Source organism: Dermacentor andersoni, chromosome 5 (assembly GCF_023375885.2).
Source record: "Dermacentor andersoni chromosome 5, qqDerAnde1_hic_scaffold, whole genome shotgun sequence".
NCBI classification, from domain to species: Eukaryota; Metazoa; Arthropoda; class Arachnida; order Ixodida; family Ixodidae; genus Dermacentor; species Dermacentor andersoni.
In genome coordinates, this window is record NC_092818.1 from 138,868,280 (window position 1) to 138,891,951 (window position 23,672).

Here is a 23,672-nt window from a genome sequence, read left to right on the forward strand (position 1 = left end):
CAAAGTATTTCCGAAATAGTCTATTTTCACTTCAAATGCCTTTCTCCACTTCAATAAAAAGTGGTTCAGGGCCCCTTTAAACGTCTGGAGCAGGAGCTTAGATTAGTCATACCATGAGAACAGGCTTGATGCTTTTGAAAGGACATGAAAGGCAAAAAGCTACTTTAGACTGAAATTCTCACACCAGCTCTCTGTGATGTCATAGATTTTGACATCTGGTAGAGCATGCTTAGGACTTAGGTGCTACTTTCAGCCAAGAATTTTGGTGTATGTAGCTTGTCAGACAGTCCCTAAGCAGTCCGGGATGACAAATCCAAGAGACCCAATACATCTTTCATGGGACCGCAGAATGGGGGAAAAAACCATAAGTGCTAAGAAGAATACATAACAGCAATGGAATAGAAGAAGCAAGTGTTGTTTTTAACATGAGACTGTTTATTTGATAAAGCTTGGCCTTGAGCACTTGAAAAAAAAAGAAAGCTTTTATGGACATCATCGTTATCATCATGATCACTATTATCAGCTTTCAGCTTTTGATTGGATTGGTGCAACAGCTCCTAGTTGGCAACAGGAATGTGAGTGGCAAGCTGCGATGGCCGCATCAGAATCTTTTTGGACATGTAAATGAGTCCTTTTTGTCCATCGGATATTGGCCTCAAGGACATACCATGGCACAATCTGCTACAATCTCTCTGTGAGTTAGAAAGCGACACCACATGATACCAGCTGCAAAGTGTGCGGCATCTCCAGCAGTTCAGCAACGGTTACTTCCGAGTGTTTGCATGTTTTAAGCATGGCATGTGTAGCGTCTTTGCAGCAAGACAACCTAGCACGTATGTCCTAGTCTGGGGTGTAGGGCAGCAAAGACATTTATTAAGTGAGCAACCTGATGCTTTCATATTGGTTATTCAGTTCGCATGATTTTTCACGAAAGTAGCTTTCGCAGCACTTTCGCAGCAATAACAGTACTGTTCACAGCATTTGTCGCGGGGAGTGCGGCTTGACATTTTTGACAGAATTATCATGGGACAGTGATTTGGTTGCCAGTCTATTATAGTACCTGGAACTTCAACTGCTTACATTTTTGTCTCCTCAATCCACGCTTCCATCGTGTGTGCAAATGCAAGTTGCATGCATCTCTGATCAGGGTATTTCTACTGATGACATATAAAGTGAGCATGCTACAAATCCTGTGTGCATCACTTGCTCAACTCTTGCGATAACAAATTATTGTTTTCAGTTACTTTATCAGCCAAGCATCTCCTTGCTGCTTCATTTTGGGACATGCGTGAAAACTCACACCGGGCTCGGTTGAATACGTCCGGCACTGTAGCGTCGAGCACTCAACCATGCTGTAAGAGTGGGCAACTAAATTGCTGCGTTGGGAATGAAACACGTCATCTACAACCCTACAGTCAAGGCTTCACTCGCCAAGTCAGCGAGCTGCATTGGCTGCGGCAAAGGCGCGAAGGCGCAAATGCAAGTCATGTAATATCACTTTCTATGTCATAGCGATAGCAGCACCAGTCTCTCCAGTGGTCTCTCCACTCTCTCCCCCAGAGGCCAATGCAGTTGTAGCTCGTTTCAACAAAGTTGCATTAACCATGGAAATACCTTCGTTATATCTGATATTCATTATAAACATACCCACAGATATAGACAAGCAAAAAGTTGTGACCAGGTCTATGCGAAAGAAATGCTAGTGGGGTGCCTTTGACAGGCCAGCAAAGGGCCTCCTGTAGATTTTGATGGCCTGCTGATACGAGACATTGAAACATCAATAATTTACATTCACACGCTCTGCACCACTGTGAATATGCAATGGTGCAGTCATTATTGCGCGGGATTGGCATGTTGGCTTGCTGACTGCAGTCCAGCTAAGCCTAGCCACTGGCCAAAATGAGCGCGCCATCGGCTTTTTGGTCACTGAGAAGACTGCACAAGGATCCATACTCTGCTACTGCAGCCATCAGTCTATAGGCCATGTGTCTGATCTCGCACTTCGATAAGGACTACAAGTACAAGCATAAAAAATGCATACACTGCCGACAGTCTTTTCGGACACAGAGGGGACCGCACATGGATTCGTATTCTGCTACTGTGGATATATCAGTCTAACCTGTGTGTCTGATCTCATGCACAATTGTCGATAAGTTCTAAAAGTCTAAACATATTGGTGGCAAGTCCTGCAAAAGCTTGTTACCAGCCACTCTGCCAGCTGCACTACTTAGGCCGCCAGGCCTAACCAGTGCCACTTCATTGGGAGTTGCCAACCAAAGTTGTAGCTTCGGGCCAGTCGATGTGGCAGCAACTTTGTTCATGGCCACCATGTTTGTAGCATTGCACCTGTGGTAAATGCCCGAAACACCATGCAGTGTCCGAAATTTTTGTTGTTTACATTGTCGCTAGGGGTAAATGGCAGTGCCACAAAAATTGTGCAGGTCTGAAAAGTAAGGCATCTGAAAAATCAGTTGGTGACTGCATTCAACACTTTAGCTATCTGAATAAATATCCTAGACACCTGCAGACAAAAATTTGCTTCGCTATAGCCAATATCTTGTCGAATCCACCATTTTCGTTTGTTTTTTTATAGCAGGAGACCACACGTGGAAATAAAGCACGGCCAGCCAAATTTTGTATCTACTTTGTTATATCTGATAATTCGTTATATCTGTGTTCATTATATTGAGGTTCGAATAATGCGCTAATAAATCACATTTTCCCAGCAAATGGGCAAATCAGATTGCTGCCCCATACAAAGTGCAGTGTAAGGTGAGAGAAGGTCATAGAATGGCAATGCTCCTGAAAAATGTTGCTTAATACAGGCAAGCCACAGAGAAGACGACAGGCTGTTGAACCCCATATAGAACAGCCTCGCATGGTTGTAACCTACGTCTCGTTGCCTTTCTTGTTCTCACTCAACCTGTGTGTTTTTCTGGCACTATGAACTGGTGAGCCCAACAACAGCTGCTGAATGGCAACATGTTCAGCAGGAATAAAATACATAGCAGCCTATGGGCTTTGCACTGGGACCACAACAATGTGATGTTGTAGTCGACAAAGCACAAAAACTGGAAATGTATTGGTGAAAATCTCTTCTACACGAGAACAGATGCTGCAAATACAATCTATATAACCTCTTCCTCAATGGTGTGTGGGAGGGAGTCCCTGTTCAAGCCTCTGTAAATTGTTGACTGGAATATTGCCTGTCATGTGAAACTTCACAGTTTGTAATGTCCTGCTTGGATTTCTTCTGTATGTTGCAGACATTGGGCAGCTGAGGCAGAGCGTGGAAGCCCTGGAGGAGTTCAGCCGACAGTTGTTTCTGGAGACGGTGGAGATACACAACATGCTGGTGAGCAGAGGCTTGCTCGTGTAGCACATGGTCCATTGCTCAGTCATGTAGCACAGCCATGTTTACATGTATGTGACTGAAGTTCATCGCATTTGCTAGTGCAGCATGTTAAATATTTGCAATTACTTACCCCATTAAGGCTTCCTGGCTACATGTATATATCCAGGAATTGTCAAGTACTGTTCTATATTTAGAATAGAAACAGCACAAGTTTCCTGTCTTGTTCCTTGAACTGTATTCATTCCAAATACCATGTACGAACTAGTCAAAGAGCAGATTATCTTGACAGTTGTATACAATCTATTTGCAAAGCAATAGGTATATGGCTCAGATACTCTTGGTATAAAAACAATAGAATTCTTGTATTTTTGCAGCTATGTTTTCTGCATCCCAATCACATTCATTGGGGAGGGTAGGCAATATGTTGGCTTAAAGGCCAACTGCAACAAAATTTTGGACAGCATAAAAAGTATAGTTTAAAATACTAATTTAAATATATACTAGAAGGACCTCCGTTAAAGGGACACCAAAGGCAAATACTAAGTCAAGCTAAAGTGATAGATTAGTGCCTGAGAATCTCTAAGGCGTAATTATTCTCTCAAACAGAGCCTTAATAATCAAGAAACTGAGGTAAATGCATGACATGATTAGAGACTCCCCCGGGACATTCAAGCACTTGCTCAATGACAAAAGCACTCCTCAGTTAAATTCTGTCACTTGTACTCAACTAGTCGTTGTACGAGTTGAGTACGAGTACACATCCTTGTACTGTATTATAAGATGAAATAAAATGCTACTTGTCCAGTTCTATTTCATTTTTAGTAAGAAGAAATGATGGAAATTAGCCTTGACAATGACGCGGGTGGTCAAAAGGTTTCGTTTTTGCTCGATTCTGCGCCGCCCTATCTTTCGCATTTCAGTAGCTTCATTATCACGTAGTGCTACGCTGGTTTTGCCGGCTCGCGAAACTTCTGCAAACTGCAAGTAGCAGAGAATTCAACTTCCATGTGATGTCGCGGGATGGCTGAACAGTCTACGTCAGTTGCTGCTGCAAGTCTACGCTGCAGCAGCGAATCCACGTCTTTGTCTTGGCTCGGTACCGCCGTCTGTCAGGCACTGTTTTACTCACCAACGGCAGCAAAGTGTGAGGATGGCGTAAGCATCGTCACCACTCCCCCAGTTGGGTGGCAGGAGATTTGAATTTTGAAAACGGTATTCAGACCCTTCAGGTGCAATTTTCTCGTAAACTAAGTCTCTTCTTGACACAAAACAAGCATTGCGAAGTTTCTGAAATGGTATTTAAACAGTCCATGTCGACTTAGTATTTGCCTTTAGTGTCCCTTTAAACGCTTGCCGAAATATCTGTTTTTGAAGCTGAAAAAGAACACCACCATCACCTCTTGCTGGAAGTGACGCCTGAGGCAACGCACGGCTCATCAGTATGACCTTCACAGTCTCGGAGGCCGTGCTGCTGTTAGCATAGATACAACGGTCACTGCGGGGTGCCGCGACAAGCCCTTTACACATGCCCGTGTGAGATGCTCGAGCTACTGCATGCTCTGATTTACCTGTGTGGTTGTTGAGGTGTGGCTACGCAAGCCAGCCCGACCACAAGGCACCCTTGGTTCCTTGTGGCGCGGTGAAAAATTTTGGACACTGCGTGCCGGGACTTAAGCCAGAGTAACACCACTAGGCGCATGTGCCATCTGCTTAAGTGCTGTTTAAAAACTGTTAACAAAATAGCTATACAATTACCAGCTCTACAGCTTTGCCAAGATTGGTTCAGTGCTATATCAGTACTATTCATTTATAACCAATTTAGCCAAAGGAAAATTTCGTTGCAGTTAGCCTTCAACGCACACAAATAACTGTGCTAAATAACACATATCTTTATGAAACAACCCTGCGCAGTTATCGGTTCAAACCAAAGTTCTAGAACTACTTTTGTGCATGTTTCAGTCATCACAACCGTTAGCAGAGTGCATTGCTGTAAAGCCACACAGCATGGCAAAATTTACATAAAAAATGCACCCACACTTAAGCTTCTCGAATTACTGGTGCAGGTAAAGTCTACAAAAAATGTGACAGTTAACAAAGATGAAAGCTTACTACAGCTGTCCCACAATCTCAAGGTGGCAACACATAATCGATGCAAGAAGCTATAATTAACGGAGTACACAAAGCGCAGCATTTGCCTGGCAAGTGACAATTTGAGGTGCCAACAAAAAGCTTCAGAGGTGAATGAATGAATAAGAACTTTATTGTGTCTACATTAGTCGTAATGCCAAGGAACCCTCAGTCCAGGGCTTTGCTGACAAACTTTCCCAGGAATTTCTGGATATGGTTCATAAGGTAGCATTTGTTAGACGAGGTCATGGTGAGAATGAGCCAGTCCAATATAAGGGTTAGTCGAAAGCCAGAAACAGGAGGGAAGAGAGGTGTTAGTTTGCATGTGCTAGAATGTTGCGATAATCTGTGTAGCCTTTACATGAAGGGCACTCAAGGCAAAGCCATTAGTGTCCGAGAGCTTGTGTATGCGAGATGGCAGAAGCTGAGAAGCAAGCATGCCCCAAAGCATAGCGACAGCTTTCCTACTGATATCAGCAAGACTTTGTTTCTCACTTGTGAACACTACTTGTCTGACAAGAAATTCTCTGAGCAGTTTCATAAAGGCAAGTATACTAGTGACTAGAACCCCTACTTGCCAATATGAACACTGGCATTAAAAAGAATAGTACGTAGCATAGCAACTTCTGGGGATGAAGCAGTGATAGACGTTTGAAGCACACCGAGTGATGTTTGCTCGAAGTAACACTCGACCTGAGTAGAGCTCAAGGTGTAAACTGTACTTCGGCTATAAGCTAGATTTGAATAATTCTTCCTAGCATTTAGTGGCGATGTTCATTTGTGGCCCTCTTAGCCTTTTCTCACCTGACATCATACCTTGTTCTTACCTAGTTTTGTGCATTTCGTGTAAGCTGTTACTTGAACAAAATTGCTTTTCCATTTCTCATTTTTTTGTCCTCTTAGAAATTGAAGAATTGAAAGGCTAGAACTTTCAAGATAGAAGGAGATTGTTTGATGTAATGTTGATACATTCCCCTTCACTTAACTGCAGTGTTGGTGGACCCGCTCAAACTATCTTGATTGCATTGTTAGCTTGAAGAACTAAAAAATAGAAAGAAAGAAAGGTGTTAAAATAGAGTGGCGGGACTCTCTCTTGCCCCCCTTTTCAATTTTTCCCTCTTTCGTGCAATTAGAGGGACGTGGTACTGTTTTCACATTTGATATTGGCTCCATTGAGGTCTTTCTCTATAGTATTCTGTGGTAAGAGTTGTTTGGCTAATGTGACCATCGTGATGGAAAAGCTTGAATGGTGATGTTTATAGGCATCATCATGGTCTCGACGGTGCCATTGGGTGATGCCTGTTTCTTTCTTTCTGTTTTTAATGCATACTTTATTTTTCTTTCCCAGGAAAGGATAGAGTGGTCCAAAACCTTCAAAGGGAAATACTTCAACTTTATCGGTTACTTCTTCTCTTTGTACTGCGTATGGAAGATATTTATTGTGAGTAATTTTGAACCTGTTTCCTTTCGCTTGTCATTTAGAAAATCATTCTGGAATTGTGTTGCACTGTACATAGGTATGTAGTGTTCTTTTGCTAGCCTGTGGACCCAGTGTAGGCATCCTATTACATGTACAGTCAACTTCTGTTAATTTGGCCTTGACGGGACTGACAAAATTGATTGAATTACAGTGGGTCAAATTAAAGAAGAGAAAAAAGAATAGAAACGCCAGAACACATTTGCTCGTTTCTAACACATCGCTGAATCAAACATACACCCACATTTTTATAGGTTCAGAGTAGAAAACTAGCGTAGAAGCGACATTAGAGGTTCTAAACAAGGCAGACATCCTAACGTACATCAGATTCTTTAGCAAGAAAAGTAAAGCATGCATCAGATTTTGGCATTAAGAAAAAGACGAAACCAGTGAACTTCACCTTCACAGAATGGATATATTTTGCACTCAATGTGAATCATCATGCCTCCCAGGCAGCATTTTATTGCTGTCTGTGAACCAAGATGTGCCATCCTTCGTACGGTTGGCTGCATGTTTAGTATTCTGCATTTATCTAGCACCACCACAACAATCACAGACGTACATAATTAGCTAACCACATTGCTAGTTCATACTGCAATGCATATGGTTCGTCGGAATACTAACAACTGGTGATGCGACTTGTTGCTGCTAGCTTGGCTTGTAAAATAACTTATCCTTTCCGTACTGTGAAAAGTGACGAAAATTGTACTGAATTTACCAAAAATTTTTTCCACTCAGTTTGTAGAGCTTTCATTTTTTTTTTCCCTCAACAACACGGTACCATTTTTTAAGTTCGGTAAAGTTGTTTTATTTCCCAAATTGTGTAAAAAAAACATAAGAAAGTTTAAGGAAGGCTTCTCTGCACTGCACTGAGGTCTTGCAGCACAGCATCCTGTGGGCTCGATGCACTGTGAAAAAAAATAATTCGAAAAGAAAATAATTTAGATGGTGCAAAACATATGTACATGAATAGCGACTATTTTTCCACAGCTCCAAAGGCACAGTCTGTAAGTGGGGAAACCATTCGCGGGCTGCAGTGAGAACCTTCAGTCTACCCACATGGTCATCTTCGTCCAGGTCTTCAAAGGGGAACACATCTCTTTCCCTTCCTGAGCAAAGCTTTACAGAGCTGTTTTCTGACGAGGGATCGTCAAAATACTTGCTTCTACATGCACTTTTATTCGCATGCGATAGGAAGGCAGCCATATTTCCTGTTCAAGCGTGAGAGGAGACAGAAGAAAAAGGGAAGACATAGTGGCACAACATGAATAAGTCTGGCCATCTAGTGTCAAAATTGCATATGAACACAATTTGACGAATATATTCATCATCGATTCACTGTGTGAGGCATTTTTGTTCATGACGACTATACTCATGACAGGTAAAGAAAGGGTCATGAGCTTTCATAAAGACTGAAAGTGACGTGTTTCGTCATTATGCTAAGTGAAAAATTGTTCTGCTGCTATTTTGTGAGGGCAGTGTTGATGACGGTGGCTAGGCTGGCTCTGATGGTAGGCTGTTGTGGATGTGGTTTTGGTGTCACATCCTACGGGACCACGCAGGGAATTCTGTGGCAAATTTTCTTGGAAAGAAAGGCACACGTTGGAATCAAATGACTACTGCAATCACTCATTGTGAGCTACCCTTATTGCTTTAAAATTTTTTTAGGGCATTCTGAAAATAAGTGTCTTTAGTGGGAGATGATTTGTGTTCATCCCACAAGCACTGCTAAGGCAGGCGCTGCTACCCCTATGGTCACCATTGAGGCATGCTGACCAGTCAAGCTCGAATTGTCTGGCAGAGGCCAATTTCAGAATCAAAATAATGAAAATTTGGGCCCATAGAAATGTGTGGGTGCCAACCGGGATTTTCGGTAGAGATAGAATTAAGGAAAGTCTGCTGTATCTGCATGAAGACATATCTTTATGTGAGACCTGCCTGTTCCACTTGTTTGACTTACTTAATTTCCTTAGTCTGATGTGTAGACCTGGTTGCAAAAGCTTTTAAAAGATGTGTGCTGCAAAAATCTTTTAGGGGGCCAGTAATAGAAAAGCATTAAGAAACAACACTAGCTGGCCCCTTGACAAGGACAACAGGGATAAAAGTAAATATGCAGGGATGTCATGGCGATACGCATGACACTGGCATAGCAGTATGATGATGATGATGATGGAATTACAATTTAATAGGGGTGTACGAATAAAAAGAAATAGTAGATTTCTAATAAAATATCGAATAGAATCAAGATAAAAAAAGCCAAATATTGAATTGAATATTGACTATCAAAAAATTTTGCACGAAATTTAATACTTACAAATTTTGGGCAAGAATATGTGGTGCTGCACATGCTCGCGCATCTCCTGGTATGCATAACAACAGTATGTCAAGCTATTAATAACATAGGTGCATAGAAATCAAGGTATGCAATACGGTCTACTCTTATTAAAAGGAGCACCTAATTATTATACGAGCACTGATTACATCTGTCTAGTATATGAAGGTCTAAAACATATCTTTTTAATCAGTAGAATTTCTTTTTAATAGAATCTAGTGTTTCTTTTTCTCCATCATCATCATCATCATCAGCCTGGTTATGCCCACTGCAGGGCAAAGGCCTCTCCCATACTTCTCCAACTACCCCAGTCATGTACTAATTGTGGCCATGTTGTCCCTGCAAACTTCTTAATCTCATCCGCCCACCTAACTTTTTGCCTCCCTCTGCTACGCTTTCCTTCCCTTGGAATCCATTCCGTAACTCTTAATGACCAGCGGTTATCTTCCCTCCTCATTACGTGTCCTGCCCATGCCCATTTCTTTTTCTTGATTTCAACTAAGATATCATTAACTCGCGTTTGTTCCCTCACCCAATCTGCTCTTTTCTTATCCCTTAACGTTACACCTATCATTCTTCTTTCCATAGCTCATTGCATAGTCCTCAATTTAAGTAGAACCCTTTTCGTAAGCCTCCAGGTTTCTGCCCCGTACGTGAGTACTGGTAAGACACAGCTGTTATAAACTTTTCTCTTGAGGGATAATGGCAACCTGCTGTTCATGATCTGAGAATGCCTGCCAAACGCACCCCAGCCCATTCTTATTCTTCTGATTATTTCAGTCTCATGATCCGGATCTGCAGTCACTACCTGTCCTAAGTAGATGTATTCCCTTACCACTTCCAGTGCCTCACTACCTATTGTAAACTGCTGTTCCCGAGACTGTTAAACATTACTTTAGTTTTCTGCAGATTCATTTTTAGACCCACCCTTCGGCTTTGCCTCTCCAGGTCAGTGAGCATGCATTGCAGTTGGTCCCCTGAGTTACTAAGCAAGGCAATATCATCAGCGAATCGCAAGTTACTAAGGTATTCTCCATTAACTCTTATCCCCCATTCTTCCCAATCCAGGTCTCTGAATTCTCCACTGAAACTAATTAATTAGTGACGCTTTGCCGTACTGAATACCTACGAGGTTCTCAGTTTAATAGCGGACCTGTGCTTTGCGGCAATTTTTTATTGACCTGTGCAGAAATCTGTATAGAAAGTCTTGCTTTCCAGTTTTTCTCCAGAATCCAGAAGGGCTATCCCAACTCTACGGCAGGTGGGTTATCGTAAGGCCAATCTGCACTATAGACGAAAAGACCACACCTTACATGACTTGATCACCACTGTGTGTCTAGCCTTTGCCGACAGTAAAGAGCAGGTGCTGTCCGCACCTTTTGCTTGTTAGGTTCGGTGTAACCTGCCACTTGTCAAAGATTCTGATATCTGCAGAGTCATTTTAAGTTTGTGCGAGGCAATTTAATTTGGATCCCTGTGCACTATGTGAGTGAACTCTGATCAGTGCAACACAGTGGCCTGGGAATCACTGAAAAGAAGAAGAAGAAAAAGAAGAAGTTTATTTTACTACATAAGTACACTGATGTATACAAAGTGGTAAGGATGGCAGGATAAAAGCTGCATAACGGCTACTTGACTAGTCCCACCTCCCCATGAACAACAGGTGGCAACATGGCAAGATATTCCTTGTACATACATGTGGCAGGGTTAATATATACATATTCACAGACGCATATATATACACACACACTTATATATACACACATACATATATATATACATATATATATATATATATACATATATATATATATGAGGGCTGCACACATCTGTCGCATCTGGGAACCTGTAATTTAGCAACATATTGTTGTGGTCATGCTGGGCAGTACATGCTGCACCTTTAAATTCTTGGGTATACATGTTGGCAGTGACAAAAGCTTGCTTTTTCTCAAGCCATACACCCTGAAAACATTGGTGGAGCAGTCAGTGTCTTGACTCCCCTACAGTGACAAGAATTCCTAGCATTCGCAGCAATCCTGCGCCTTATTCCAGGCAAGGTAGTTGACAGTGATGAGACTCGCTGATAGCTTTGGTCTAATGTTGTGCCTTTCTATTAGCTTCTTGTTGTCACATTCACTTTCACTGGTTCAATCAATCAGTGACCACTGGAACTGGTGTTGCCAAAAGTGTGATCAATTGACACTGCAGCCTGTGCGTGCACTCTGCTTGACAATATGCACTACAGGAGCATGGAAAAGTCATGCAAATGCCTGTCACTTGTGCAATGCACAATAATGGTGGCTGGGTGACTTGAATACAAGTGACTTGAATAAACTTGTATCTTTAAGAATGGCTGCCCAAAAATGTGGCTGGTATTGTGCTCACAAATTTGCCACCACTTCCACTGCAGTTACTGGCATGATAATGTTTTTTCGAATATTTTGCAGTGCACAATCAACATTGTATTTGATCGTGTCGGCAAGGTAGACCCTGTGACAAGAGGAATGCAGATTGCTGTCCATTACATGGGATTCGACGTTGATGTGAGTCTGTGTGTTTGTCTGGCCAACATCTTGCATCTAAGGTGTCAAGTGCTCGTGATGTTTCCTCCTCGGAGTGAAATTTATCCTTATCCAGAACCAGTGGCATTCATATATACTGTGGTTCAGCATTGTCTTCTCTTGTATAGAAACTGAAGTAGCATGCTAAGCCTATAGCTAGACTAGCCTCTGAAGATATTAACTTTTTGTCTCTTTTGTAGTAATAGGATCTAGAGTGAATTGACATCGTTCAGCAATAGAGAGTGTGCGCTGACAATTTAAGTCTTTTTTTTTTTGGTTCTGGTCATTAATTTAATAGTACCTGGGCAGCAATGACAATGTTGACGTTGACACGACATGCATGCACATGATGTTTCAGAGTGCTTCTGCCACGAAGTCACTGCCTCTTTGAAGGCTAGCTTTCCTTGCTTTTCTTTTGTGATATTTATCAGCCTGCTTTTTGCAGAAAGGCCTCTCGCAGAGGCGTTATTGATACCATCATGTCCAAGTATTTAATCAGTATACTTTCATTTTTCAAGTTCTTGATGTTGTGCCATCATTTTCTTTTCATCAATCTGCATAGGCCTGAATATTACCCTAAAAAAATTCTTTGTATACAGCATAAGCTTGTACGCCGCTTACGCAACTTGCCTATATCTTTTGTTACCACTAGAAATGTGCTCATTTTTGGTGCTTTTATGTTTTAACATTTTACTTCAAGATGTAGTAGTCACAACACATGCTGCAATACATAACATTATAGCCTGATCACTGCTGTTTTGAACGGATGTATAGCAGTAATAATTGCTCAGAAATATTTTCACGATTCTTATATGAAACTTTGAAGAAGCACCTCAAGGAACACAAATGAAAGTAATAATTGGCTACTTTTTGTATAAGTACTGAGAATAAAAGAAATCTGAAATATAGAAAATATGCATTTGGTTCCTAGTTCCTTACTTTTATAAGTTAGATCACACAAAAAAATTATTATGAAGACTTGTCAGCAGCCATACTAGCCATAGTGATGCCCACGCTATACAGAAAAGCAGTAACTTCACAAGTGTGAAAATGGGTAAGTTCCTATTGTACAGGGAGCTTTTGTTCTTACTTATTGGAGCATGCACCTGGTTTGCTTTTTACAAGATTCTTTAGGCTCACGAAGCAATGGTTGCTAGGTCACGGAGCATGCACAAGCTTCCTCATACTTGATTATTGCGTTCAATCTGCTCTTCTTCATACTTCTACTCTTCTGCATACTTGAGTGTGCATTCAACTGGTGCATTCAACCCACATGCTTTGTTCAGTTCTTGTACAGTGCTGTACAGTAATGTGGAGTGTTACACAACATTGTACAGTGATGAAGAATGGCAGTTGCACAAGCGGTGGTCATAATGTAAGAAATTAGACAGCTAGTCAGGCTTCAGGCAAGGGTGGATCTGAAATCAACTGCATGCTCTTGTGTGAGTGTAGACCTTGCACGACAGGGATTGCTCATAATAATCTGTACATACACTGTCGAAGCACTGATGGATAAAAGCAATCTGTGGTGGGAAAGAATAAAATCGCACTTTATATTAATCGGACACAGTTATCAAAATAACATGTACTCATGCGCATTTACCATTGTTTGAGAAATTGTTAAAACAGCCTGTACATTGGATCAGAATATCGACAACCCAAGGAAAGCTTTTGTGTACTCACTGCTGCTGTAATCTAAAAATTATGTTTCCAAGTCGACCAAAGTGCAAATATCGCACTTATTTTTTTATTGAGAAAGTGCTATATGAGCACTGCAAGATAGTTTCAACGATACCCCCAGTAGAAGTTTTATTTTTACAGACTCCCCGATATGTGAAAAATTGTCAAATCTGACAAATAGCTAAAGTTTAGGTGTCATTTCAAATTCTGCATGATGTTGCTAGTAGGAGAATTCCAAAGGAAATGTTTAACAATGCACAGAAAAACTGTCAATCAAATTGACATATTTCTATAGATGCAGTAACGAAAGAGTTAATATATGCATGGTGTACATAGCGCCACTAAAAAAAATTCTGTTTTGGTAGCTGGTAGCAATAAGGAAAAGAATGCAGCTTGAACATAGTTGTCACATAATGTTGTTTTGGGTTACTGTGCAGCATGCAATAAGCAACAGCTTGTTAGAGACCAGAGCAATAGGTATTCAAGGAGTTGTCTTCATTTCTCAAAACCATGTAATAATAGTAAGACCCACCACTGTGTCGGTATATGTGTGATTGAAGTTGTGATGTTGGTTCCCAAAAGCGCTCAATAACAAAAGGCTTAAGATAAAAGGCATGTAATGCTTTCATTTCTGTGTTATTCTTGCAATGACTTTCTCCCATTGGGAGCGAGAAAAATAGGAGCATTTGGAAGCATATATAGGTGTACCACTTCATTAATTTAATTTAAAAAGGCTAATGCTTGAGGGAACAAGGCTTTGACAAGGCACACTAAATAGACTTAGGGCGTATTGCCAAGAGTCATTGTTTTACCTTTTGTTGGTCACAGGATTATGACTTCCATCAAGTTGTTGCTCAGTACAAGTTGCACCTACGTATCCGAAATTGAATGTTGCTGCCAATTATGTTTGGAAGGTGGTGTGTCTGATCAGATTTTGCACGCATTGCATATTGATTAATCTGGAATGTATGGTTACGCATGTATATATATATGGATGCACTTTACGCTTTGGAATCGTTCCAATGACCTAGGACTGTGCTTACCATTGTTGAAGTGGTTTAAGTGTTGCTTGTTTTTCGGGGCACAAGCTCACCCAATAAACAGTTAGACAGTTAACTCACACACATGGCAGTGTTTAGATCTTACAATATCACATTTCTCTGATATCTTTCAAAACATGTTCCTTTTTGTCTGTAGGTGAAGTTTTGGTCACAGCATATATCTTTTATTTTGGTTGGCATCATTGTTGTCACTTCTATACGAGGCCTTCTGATAACCCTCACTAAGGTAAGCTGCATTAGTTGTATTTCTCACTGGCAATTCTTGCGAGCATACAATTCTGGACCTAATTGCTTGTACTACTTGAGCTTTGCTATCCAACTGGGATCTGTGCAATTGAATATTAGTTTGGTGTCAGAACAACCGGAAGGGGAACTGAGGGGCTCGAAGTTTTGTTTCACAGAGCCACATGGGGGGAAACCAAGAAAAGCACAAGGGAAATTAACAGTTGTTTTCATTAAAATGTAGAAGCGATAAGGTAAGTGGACGTACAAAATAACTTGCCACATGTAGAAGCTGATCCCATATCTTTCACATTACACGTTTCTATGTCCTACCAGTTGGCCTGTGCCAATGGCTGTTCCCATGTCCACTTTCTTTGGTATTTGTGTATTTTTACAAGATGTAGCCCTGGGAGTTTTAGCTAGTGCCACTCATGGCCACGGCGGCATATGTGGAATGTCCACCACTTTGGTGTCAGGTCAGCCAAGATGTTCTTGCTCTTATGCTTAGCATCCAAATGGCACCTGGAAACACGCTATCCTGAACCTTGAGAGACTGTCTCACCAACAAAGTTTGATAACTGAAAAAGCAGCAGATATACAGTTAAACCTCGACATAAGAAAGTCTAAAATTGGTGATTTGCTTCTATATATTGAAATTTTGTTGTATTGAAATTTGACTTCTTTTGCAAATAAGTAGAGTTGCTGATGGATTTTTCTGACACGGTAGGGGCCGCGAAACTTTTTGAATTACTGGGCAGTCACAGAATGTTAATTGTGAATGAGAAAAAGTTCATTTTATTGAATTTGAGAGTTGGAAATGAAAGATATGATTTCATGCCATGTCAACAATATCTTCACATCTTCAGCGCAAAGCTTCCACGCTTTTGTGTCATCCACGCTTTCATGTCCTCTCCGTCCCTGCGGCTGATAGTGTCCCCCGCAATGGGACAACGCTATCCTGAAAAGCGCGAGCAGCGGGGAGCGAATGCTTCGTCGGCCTCTCGCTTCAACGCATCTCCGAAACCCATGATTACGCAGCTTCCAATACTAAACATGCAGGAAGACAGCGCCCATGATACCACGCCATCTCGGCACAGCCACTTTTTGCACACGCAGCAGATGACTTCTAAAATGGTGTACGAGCGGCGAATGCTTCGTCGGCCTTGCTGACAGCCATTCGTAGCCACGGCCATGCTATGAAAGGAGACACGCACCAACCTGCCCCCCCCCACCTCTTTCCTTTACGCGCACTTGATCATGTTGTTGTGAGTTCACTACCCTCCAAGGCATCCTGGATAGTAGGCCTGTGCACTTTGCTTATGACATCATGCTACTGGAACCGAAATTTTCATTGCCAAGCACCAGCATGACGAAAGCAGTGACGTCAAAATCACCGCAGCTCACTTGGGAGCATCTCCATTAAATTCTATAGCAGTCGGGCAAGGTAGGATGACGCCATAGATCGAAGTAGACCGGCCTTGTGCTATCTAGAAGGCATTGTCTCCTCCCCACCTTTCCCATTTTCTGACCTTTCGAGGTGGTGCTTGTCAAGCCACCATCCTTCTCGAGTCACCCTCGCAGGCTTCCACTCTCACCCAAAGCATACAGTGCATGAGGCACGATAGGATCTTATCACACTTGGACGTTATACGGAACATGACACTGCTCTGCTTCGGCAGTCGCTCTCTGTCTAGCGGCATATGATTGGATGAAGATGTGTGTTCGCAAACAGCTGCGTGTAATTCAACCATTTGACCATCTGCATCTGCGGAAGTTTTCACTTATTGTCTCGGCAGCGAAATTTCATTACATTGAAATCGTATATAAACACACTTTACTACACTGAGATTCTAAATGCATGGTTTTCTACAGGCAAGAAGTTATAAATAGTTTACTACTTCAGTATATCGAGAATTTCATCATATTGAAGTTTGTTATATTGAGGTTTAACTGTATTCATGGCTGTGACATTTGTGACGTAGTGCACATGGGTCATGCCCAGTAAATTAATAGAGACACACCATATACAGTGCACAAGATTTTTATAGCAAGTGTACACTTTGGAAGTCTTAAAGACCTAGCAGCTCAGTCAGGGACTGTAGACGTCATCTGCAGTCATGCAGTATGGCTTAGCTATACACATTACAGCATTACCACTGAGGTCTACATCAGCTTCGATATTTGCATTGTTCTAGCCACTGAGCTGTCCTGGAATTCCTTGTCAGTTAAAACAGGCTTGAGAGATTTCATGGGTCTTGATTTTCTATTGCAATGCTTATAAACTCAGCTAAAAACCACTGTAGTTTTGCACCCATGTGCAGTACAACCACATAAATAGTTGAAGCACCTTATTGGACTAACCCTTATGTGTCCTGATGCATTCTTTAGTAAATGTGAGATGACCTTGTGATACAACTATATGTCAGTGTTTCGACACTACTACTGCATCTATTAACCAACCACTTTTAGCCAGGCAAGATTCCAGTGCACTCATAACTATAAAACATTTGTGTATAAACGGCTTCAAACACTTTGTGTATTGCGAGTGCTATCACAATAGTGACAAATCAGTTCTGGGTAACTTTAACAGAGGTCACCAAGGCTCTCACTGCCTGGGCATCTTGTTAAAGGAGATAACTATTTCTTACCTTAGAGCCCCTTATTGATCTGCAACACATAGTAACTGCTAAGTGTTCCAAACAAAGCAAAATAATCACTAGAAATTAGATACTAGAATTTATGAACTGTGGCCAAATATGAGAAGCCTCAGCTTGCAGCCAACGTTTCGACAAGGGGACTTGTAAATCATTGGAAGGAAGGAAGGAGAACAAGAGGTGAAAGGCAGAGAGGTTAACCAGATGAAGTGTTTGGTTGGCTACTTGGCACAGGGAGATGGGGTAAGGGGCAGAAAAGATAATAAAGCAAGAGAAGATTAAAAAATATCAATGGAACTTGTCAAAAGAGGGAACTTATTAAGCAATGGAACTTGACCAGATTAAAACAAATCCCATTGTTGAAACGCTGGCTTTGGGCAGAGGCTTCCCTTGCTTGTCCATTGCTAAACGTAACGAGGGAGACATTCCGTTCAGGTTTTTCATTGATCATTCATCATTTTGACTTGTACAAGAACAGCCTGGCTGATTCCGTAATTTGTAAAATTTTAATTTAGAAACATCCATGTGATGTTGTGCATTTAGTTGAACATCGGCTAAAGGTATGTGCATAAGTATGGTTGCACATGTTTGCTTTCATTAATAAATGCTGCTCTTTATGCTTGTTAGGTGGCCAATGTGCATTATACTTTGAAACATCTTGTTGCTTTCTCTATTTTTTCTTTGTATCTTTTGCAGTTTTTCTATGCGATTTCAAGCAGCAAGTCCTCCGACATTATTGTCCTGGCTCTTGCCCAAGTCATGGTGACATTGCTCGAAATTTTTACTCATTACTACCCCCTTTCTACTATCCCACATGTTAACGTTTGTATTTGCTGTTAAATTAAATGTGAGGTTTGATATTCTGAAGCATCTCATTAGCTATGAAAGATGCTGCACTGGGGGGGCTCCACATTTATTCCGACCACTTAGGGTTCTTTAGCATGAACCAAAAGCATGGTGCATAAGCATTCTGCATCCATCAGAATGTTTCCACTGGGGTCGGGAGTAAAACATCTTACATTGTGCTGAGCAGCAAAATACCATAGTCCTTGAATCGCTGCTGCTGGTGTGTTTGCATTGTATCACAAAAATACACTAAGCCTTCATTATAATGAAGTCACTGAAACAGATGATTGACTTCATTGTAAGCAATATTGCGTTAACCATAGAGGGACTATAAGAGAGTCGTAGCAACAGAAGGTATAGTAGACTCCGACAGCATGAGAGCTCGTAAAACATATGTTGAAGGAAAGCTGTATTTGATAGTAGTGACATAACAGTGGTAAAGTTCTGTCAAGATAAGTAAACAGCTGCTTCGTCTGTCGATTATTGTTGTGTCATACACTTAGTCGCAAGAAGCTGCCACCATGTAACTTTTCAGCACTCTTTGTCAGGCAGGTTGGTGCTGAGAAACACAAAGGGTCATTGTACATTCTGCACCGAATAGCCCAGTGCGGATTTCACACTTTGTGCCAAGTGGAGTCAGGTTCTATTGCACTTCGAATTTTCCAATCTAAATACACTGTGGTCGCAATCACAAGAAACTTCAAATAAAGCAATACTTCAAGTAAAACAATTTCGATATAACAAGTGTTTATTGTAGTGCAAATGTTAAAGTAATTTGCTTTAGTTTTTGGCATTCAGAATTATTGGCTGACAGGGCATCAATATTCACTTTTGTGTAGACGAGAAAAACTTAAGGACTTGGTAACACTCTTTCCTTTCTTTTATTGCAGGGCATGTACTTTGTGTCCTCTGTGCTGTTGATAAGAATGAATATGCCTGCAGAATATAGGTAATACCTGAAACTACTGTTTATTCCTTCTTTTTTTGCATATTTTCTATTGTATTTCCTGCCCCCTTTTTGCTTTAAGTGGCTTATTTGCTTATATTAACAGTCTTACACTTTATGTATTTCCTTTCTGGCTTTCTATTAATCATACTCATGTTTCTATGCCATTTATTGTCCTTATTTTAGCCTTCTGTCCTTCTCAGTGCTTTCTTCTGGAAACTATCTGCAACCAACAAGCTCAGGCAAACACTATCATTATTTTAATGTAACCCCCGCTTAGTTAATGCTGCAGTGAAGCTTGTTAAGAACTATAAATAAATAAATAAATAATATTGTGTCCTGTCTGCACCTAACCTTGAGTGACACTAAGTAGGCATAGAAAGTTAGTGAATAGGCTGCTTTACATAATGGTAGAGTGTACAGGGAGTCCTTGCACATATACAGCCTATATCAGAAGAGTAAAGATTACCTGGGCATTGCTGGCAAAAGCCCGCTAGCCTTGGCTTCCTTAGCAAAGCATGTAGTGCATCTGAAAAGTATAGGATGTACATCTGGGATATATCTGCAAATGTGCGAATGGGTTGGCAGCGTCACCAATGAAAAACTGACAGGACAGAAGACATACAAGGCACAAGCTGGATGTCACGAAGGAAACCAGCTTTTGTTCTGTGTGTTTCTTCCTTTTTAATTATTGAAATTCATGCTGGTAACCACAATGCTTGGTCCTTGCATCCTGGTTTAGCATTACCTCCTAAGAAGGATACTGCAGACTTGTGTGACCCTGCAAAATCACAACTGAATTTCCAATGAAGCTATTTCTTTCGAGTAGTTGCAATAAAAATATTAACTGCCTGTAACTAAATCACACATTTCAATATGTTGCTCCTATATGACAGGTCCATTTGAAACCTTCCGGCATAAAACCAACTCGGGCTCTTGGTAAAGAAATTTTACAAATGCAGTAATTCATCTACACACATTCTACTTTGCGAGAATATTGGCCATACTATTCCCCCCATTTGCACTAGACGTGACCTTGTTCCAGCTTACAGTTCACCCACAGCAGCATGTTAAATTCTGTGTTCTTTGTGAAACAGTTAAACACTCTGAATAGTATGCATAAGCAATTTACTGCCAATGCCTGTAAATTGTCCACACAGATTGAACTTTACTTATACATTATTTATAACCTGCCTCTACTTTTAAACAGATATAACCAGTGTGCACGTTGCACATGAGACACCCCTCATTTATGGTAAAAATGAAGATTGTGTAATGCAGAGTTCTTTCCGGGCATTGATAAACATAGCTAATAACGGCCACATTACATTTGGAAACACTCTAAGACATGCTTTGTATTGCATTTAACTTCACACAGTAATCTTCCTAGGAGTTCGCCTATTGTTGCTAAATTTGTTCTTTGTGGCATTTGTGGTTATGCAATGGCTACTTACAAAATTTTGCACAGCTCGTAAAAGTTAATTATGTATGCTTCAGAGTACTTGATTATGCAATTTATTGCAGAAGACGTTATCAACCAAAACACCATGAATTTCGCGTACACATTACCCGTAGTATGGCCCCATATTTCTGCCAAATGTAAACTTTGTCTAAGATAGGGTTCTTTCACGACACTGGGAAACATAGCTTTGGCTAATTAATGACTCTAATCTTTCGCCACATGTCACCCATCGTATGGCCTCCATTTCCTCAAAATATGAAATCTCTGCCATTTATGGTGCGCCCACGGAAGAGAGAGGAATTTTAAGCGTTTCATATAAAACTTGCATGCAGTTTTATGGGCCAAAAACGATGGTTTATGAATTTTAATTTAACCCCTAATTGACACCTAGAAGCTTCGAAATTTGCCGCTTATTGCACTTAACAGTCCCCACATTTCCTCAAAATATCGACTTCCTCTTTGATTTAGTTTTTTTTTTTTTCATAAAACAGTGAAAACTGGCATATAATGCTTTTGGGCAGTTCTAATCATAGTAACACCTTTGCTGTAAAAGGTGCACTACTACATTACAATGATGCCAAACCATTCTCACATTTCACCTGTTTTCAGGTCCATCATCACTGAGGTACTCGGCGAGTTGCAGTTCAACTTCTACCACCGTTGGTTTGATGTAATTTTCCTGGTCAGTGCACTCACAAGCATTGGCTTTCTCTATTTGGCCCACAAGCAGGGCCCTGAACGCGACACTGTGCCATAATTCGGCTTCTCCCTGAAGGACCACATCTGTTCCATGTGTGGACACTAGGTGATGCACCACTTGTCTTGGTGTATAATAATACCAGTGAAGCATAGTATTTCTCATGCTCAGTGTATCATGTATAGGGATTTAAGGAAATAAACTATGGGGGTAACATAACTTCCCCAAACACAGCATCCCCAAATAAACATCCCCAAAGGAACATGTGTGCTATGAGAGACACTAGTAGGGGGCTCCGGATTAACTTCTACCACCTGGGGTTCTTGATGTGCACCTAACTCAAAGTACAGGAGTGTTTTTGTATTCCTATCCCATCAGAATGCGGCAGCCGCAGTCAAGAAACAAACCCATGACCTTGGGCTCTTTAGTGGAACTCCATACCTAATGAGCCACCATGGTTCAGTGGTTATGGCTTGGTGCCTATAGATAACTTGTAATGATCACCCACAGAACATTTTGCATTGGCTTTTTGCTAAAATATGCCATGTAGTATCAACAATGTGATCATCTGTTAAAGTCAACAAATACTTTCATAAAGCTGTTTTATGCTAAAACTGGATGCAAGATGAAATATACTGGAGATATTTGTGATATTAGGCTGAGTGAATTACACTTATATACTGCATCAGACCACTGTAGACCACCGGGCAAGTTCTGTGATTTGGCATGCAGTTTTATACAGTTCAGAATCTGCTTCTGCCGACGTACATGCAATGTCTTGATGCAGCGCATAAAATGATAGCCAAATTTTGCTTTAAAGAATGGTGCAAGAAAGGTAGGATGAGACTGTTACAAATGTATAGAGAAACTATTGCAAGGATTGACTTGTCCAACTTTGTTAACAGTATTGTTATAAGTGAATTGCACTTAAGAGAGGGGAGGAGTAGCTACAAAAAGTTGGGATAGTTAGAAGTTTTTGCCACTGTCGTTCATCACAATGCAATTCCAAGCAATAGAAATAACAGAAGAGCGCTAAGCCAACCTAAACTGCCTCATAAAGGCTGGCACATGATTAGATGTGCAGACATATCTTTGTCATGACACCGTTATCAACTTTAATGTGTATTATATAGATTCCAGATGCAAAAATGTTGGCCTGCTTTCCTGAGGTGCCTTTATTGCATGTTCTTGTACAGTGGAGTGCAGTATGTTGTTGCTGTGCGCACTTGAGTTTCTGTACTGTCATGTGCTTGTTCAGTTTTCTTTAATAGGTACTTTCCCATTCCCTGTTAGCGACCTGAATTTTAGGACTGCACAACTTGTCATATGTTCCATATGTTCCACATTTACCAATACAATAGACATTTATTAATTACATTTTTTGGCTAATTTGATTCTGACCAAACGTGCTGGCTGCCATTTGTACATTTCTGCAGACCAAGAATTTCGTTATTTAGGTGCTAAAGATCTTCACCGGATAATTCAAACTTCACTGTTCGGTATGAATGTACTGGACCACTGTGGTGACCGACCTGTGACCCCAGTAGTGACAGTGTCTGTTTTGGCTGTGCTAGGAAACAGTGAATGTATCCAACACACATCATCTCTCATCTAAAATGTCTATGTAAACATGCTTTCTGATAGTGACAATAAACATTAAGTGCAAATAAATTTCCATTTTACAAAGGCAAGTTTGCTAGTTTCATCTTTTTCTGATTGCCAGAATCAGAGGCATGCTGCATTTTGCTATCTTTTTTAAAAAGTCAGCTGCACATTGGATTTCTACTTTGTTTAGAATCTTTAATGTCATTTCTATGTTAGTTTTCTACTTCAAACCAGTATAAAGTGAGTGGACGTTTGATTCACGAAGGTGCTAGGATCGGTCAAATGCTGCTATTTTAACCCACAGTTTGCTTCAGTGTTTTTTCTGTCATTTGTTTAATTTGACCCGCTGGATAATTCAACCAGTTTCTTCAATCCCATCCATGCCGAATTAACAGCAGCTGACTTTACAAGTGCAGTCTCTGCTGCTCATTGCCAAAAGTAATTTTGCATTCACACAGAATCTGCCATGATGGCTCAGTGGCTATGTTGTTCACTTGCTGAGCACAGGTAGTGGTTTTGATTTTTAGTCATGGCAGCTGCACTATGATGGTGGCAGAATGTGAAAACGGTTGTTTACCATGCTTTGGGTGCGTGTTAAATAGCGCCAAGTAGTGAACTATATCTTGGAGTCAGTCCTCTGCTAAAGT

The 23,672-nt window shown here is 40.9% G+C and overlaps 1 protein-coding gene across 3 annotated transcripts in view; it reads left to right on the plus strand.

Moving 5' to 3' along the window:
- Positions 1-23,672, plus strand: part of GPHR (Golgi pH regulator) — a 54,692-nt gene that overhangs the window by 29,409 nt on the left and 1,611 nt on the right. For 2 of the 3 annotated variants that reach the window (XM_055071046.2, XM_050178703.2), the window contains exons 9-15: positions 3,267-3,355; positions 6,831-6,923; positions 11,739-11,834; positions 14,730-14,819; positions 18,166-18,231; positions 19,206-19,264; positions 21,333-21,528. In XM_055071046.2, the coding sequence (XP_054927021.1) occupies positions 3,267-3,355; positions 6,831-6,923; positions 11,739-11,834; positions 14,730-14,819; positions 18,166-18,231; positions 19,206-19,264; positions 21,333-21,480 (641 nt within the window). In that variant the 3' untranslated portion in view covers positions 21,481-21,528. The remainder of the gene's footprint in view (positions 1-3,266; positions 3,356-6,830; positions 6,924-11,738; positions 11,835-14,729; positions 14,820-18,165; positions 18,232-19,205; positions 19,265-21,332; positions 21,529-23,672) is intronic. The other variant, XM_055071047.2, reaches the window with a different exon arrangement.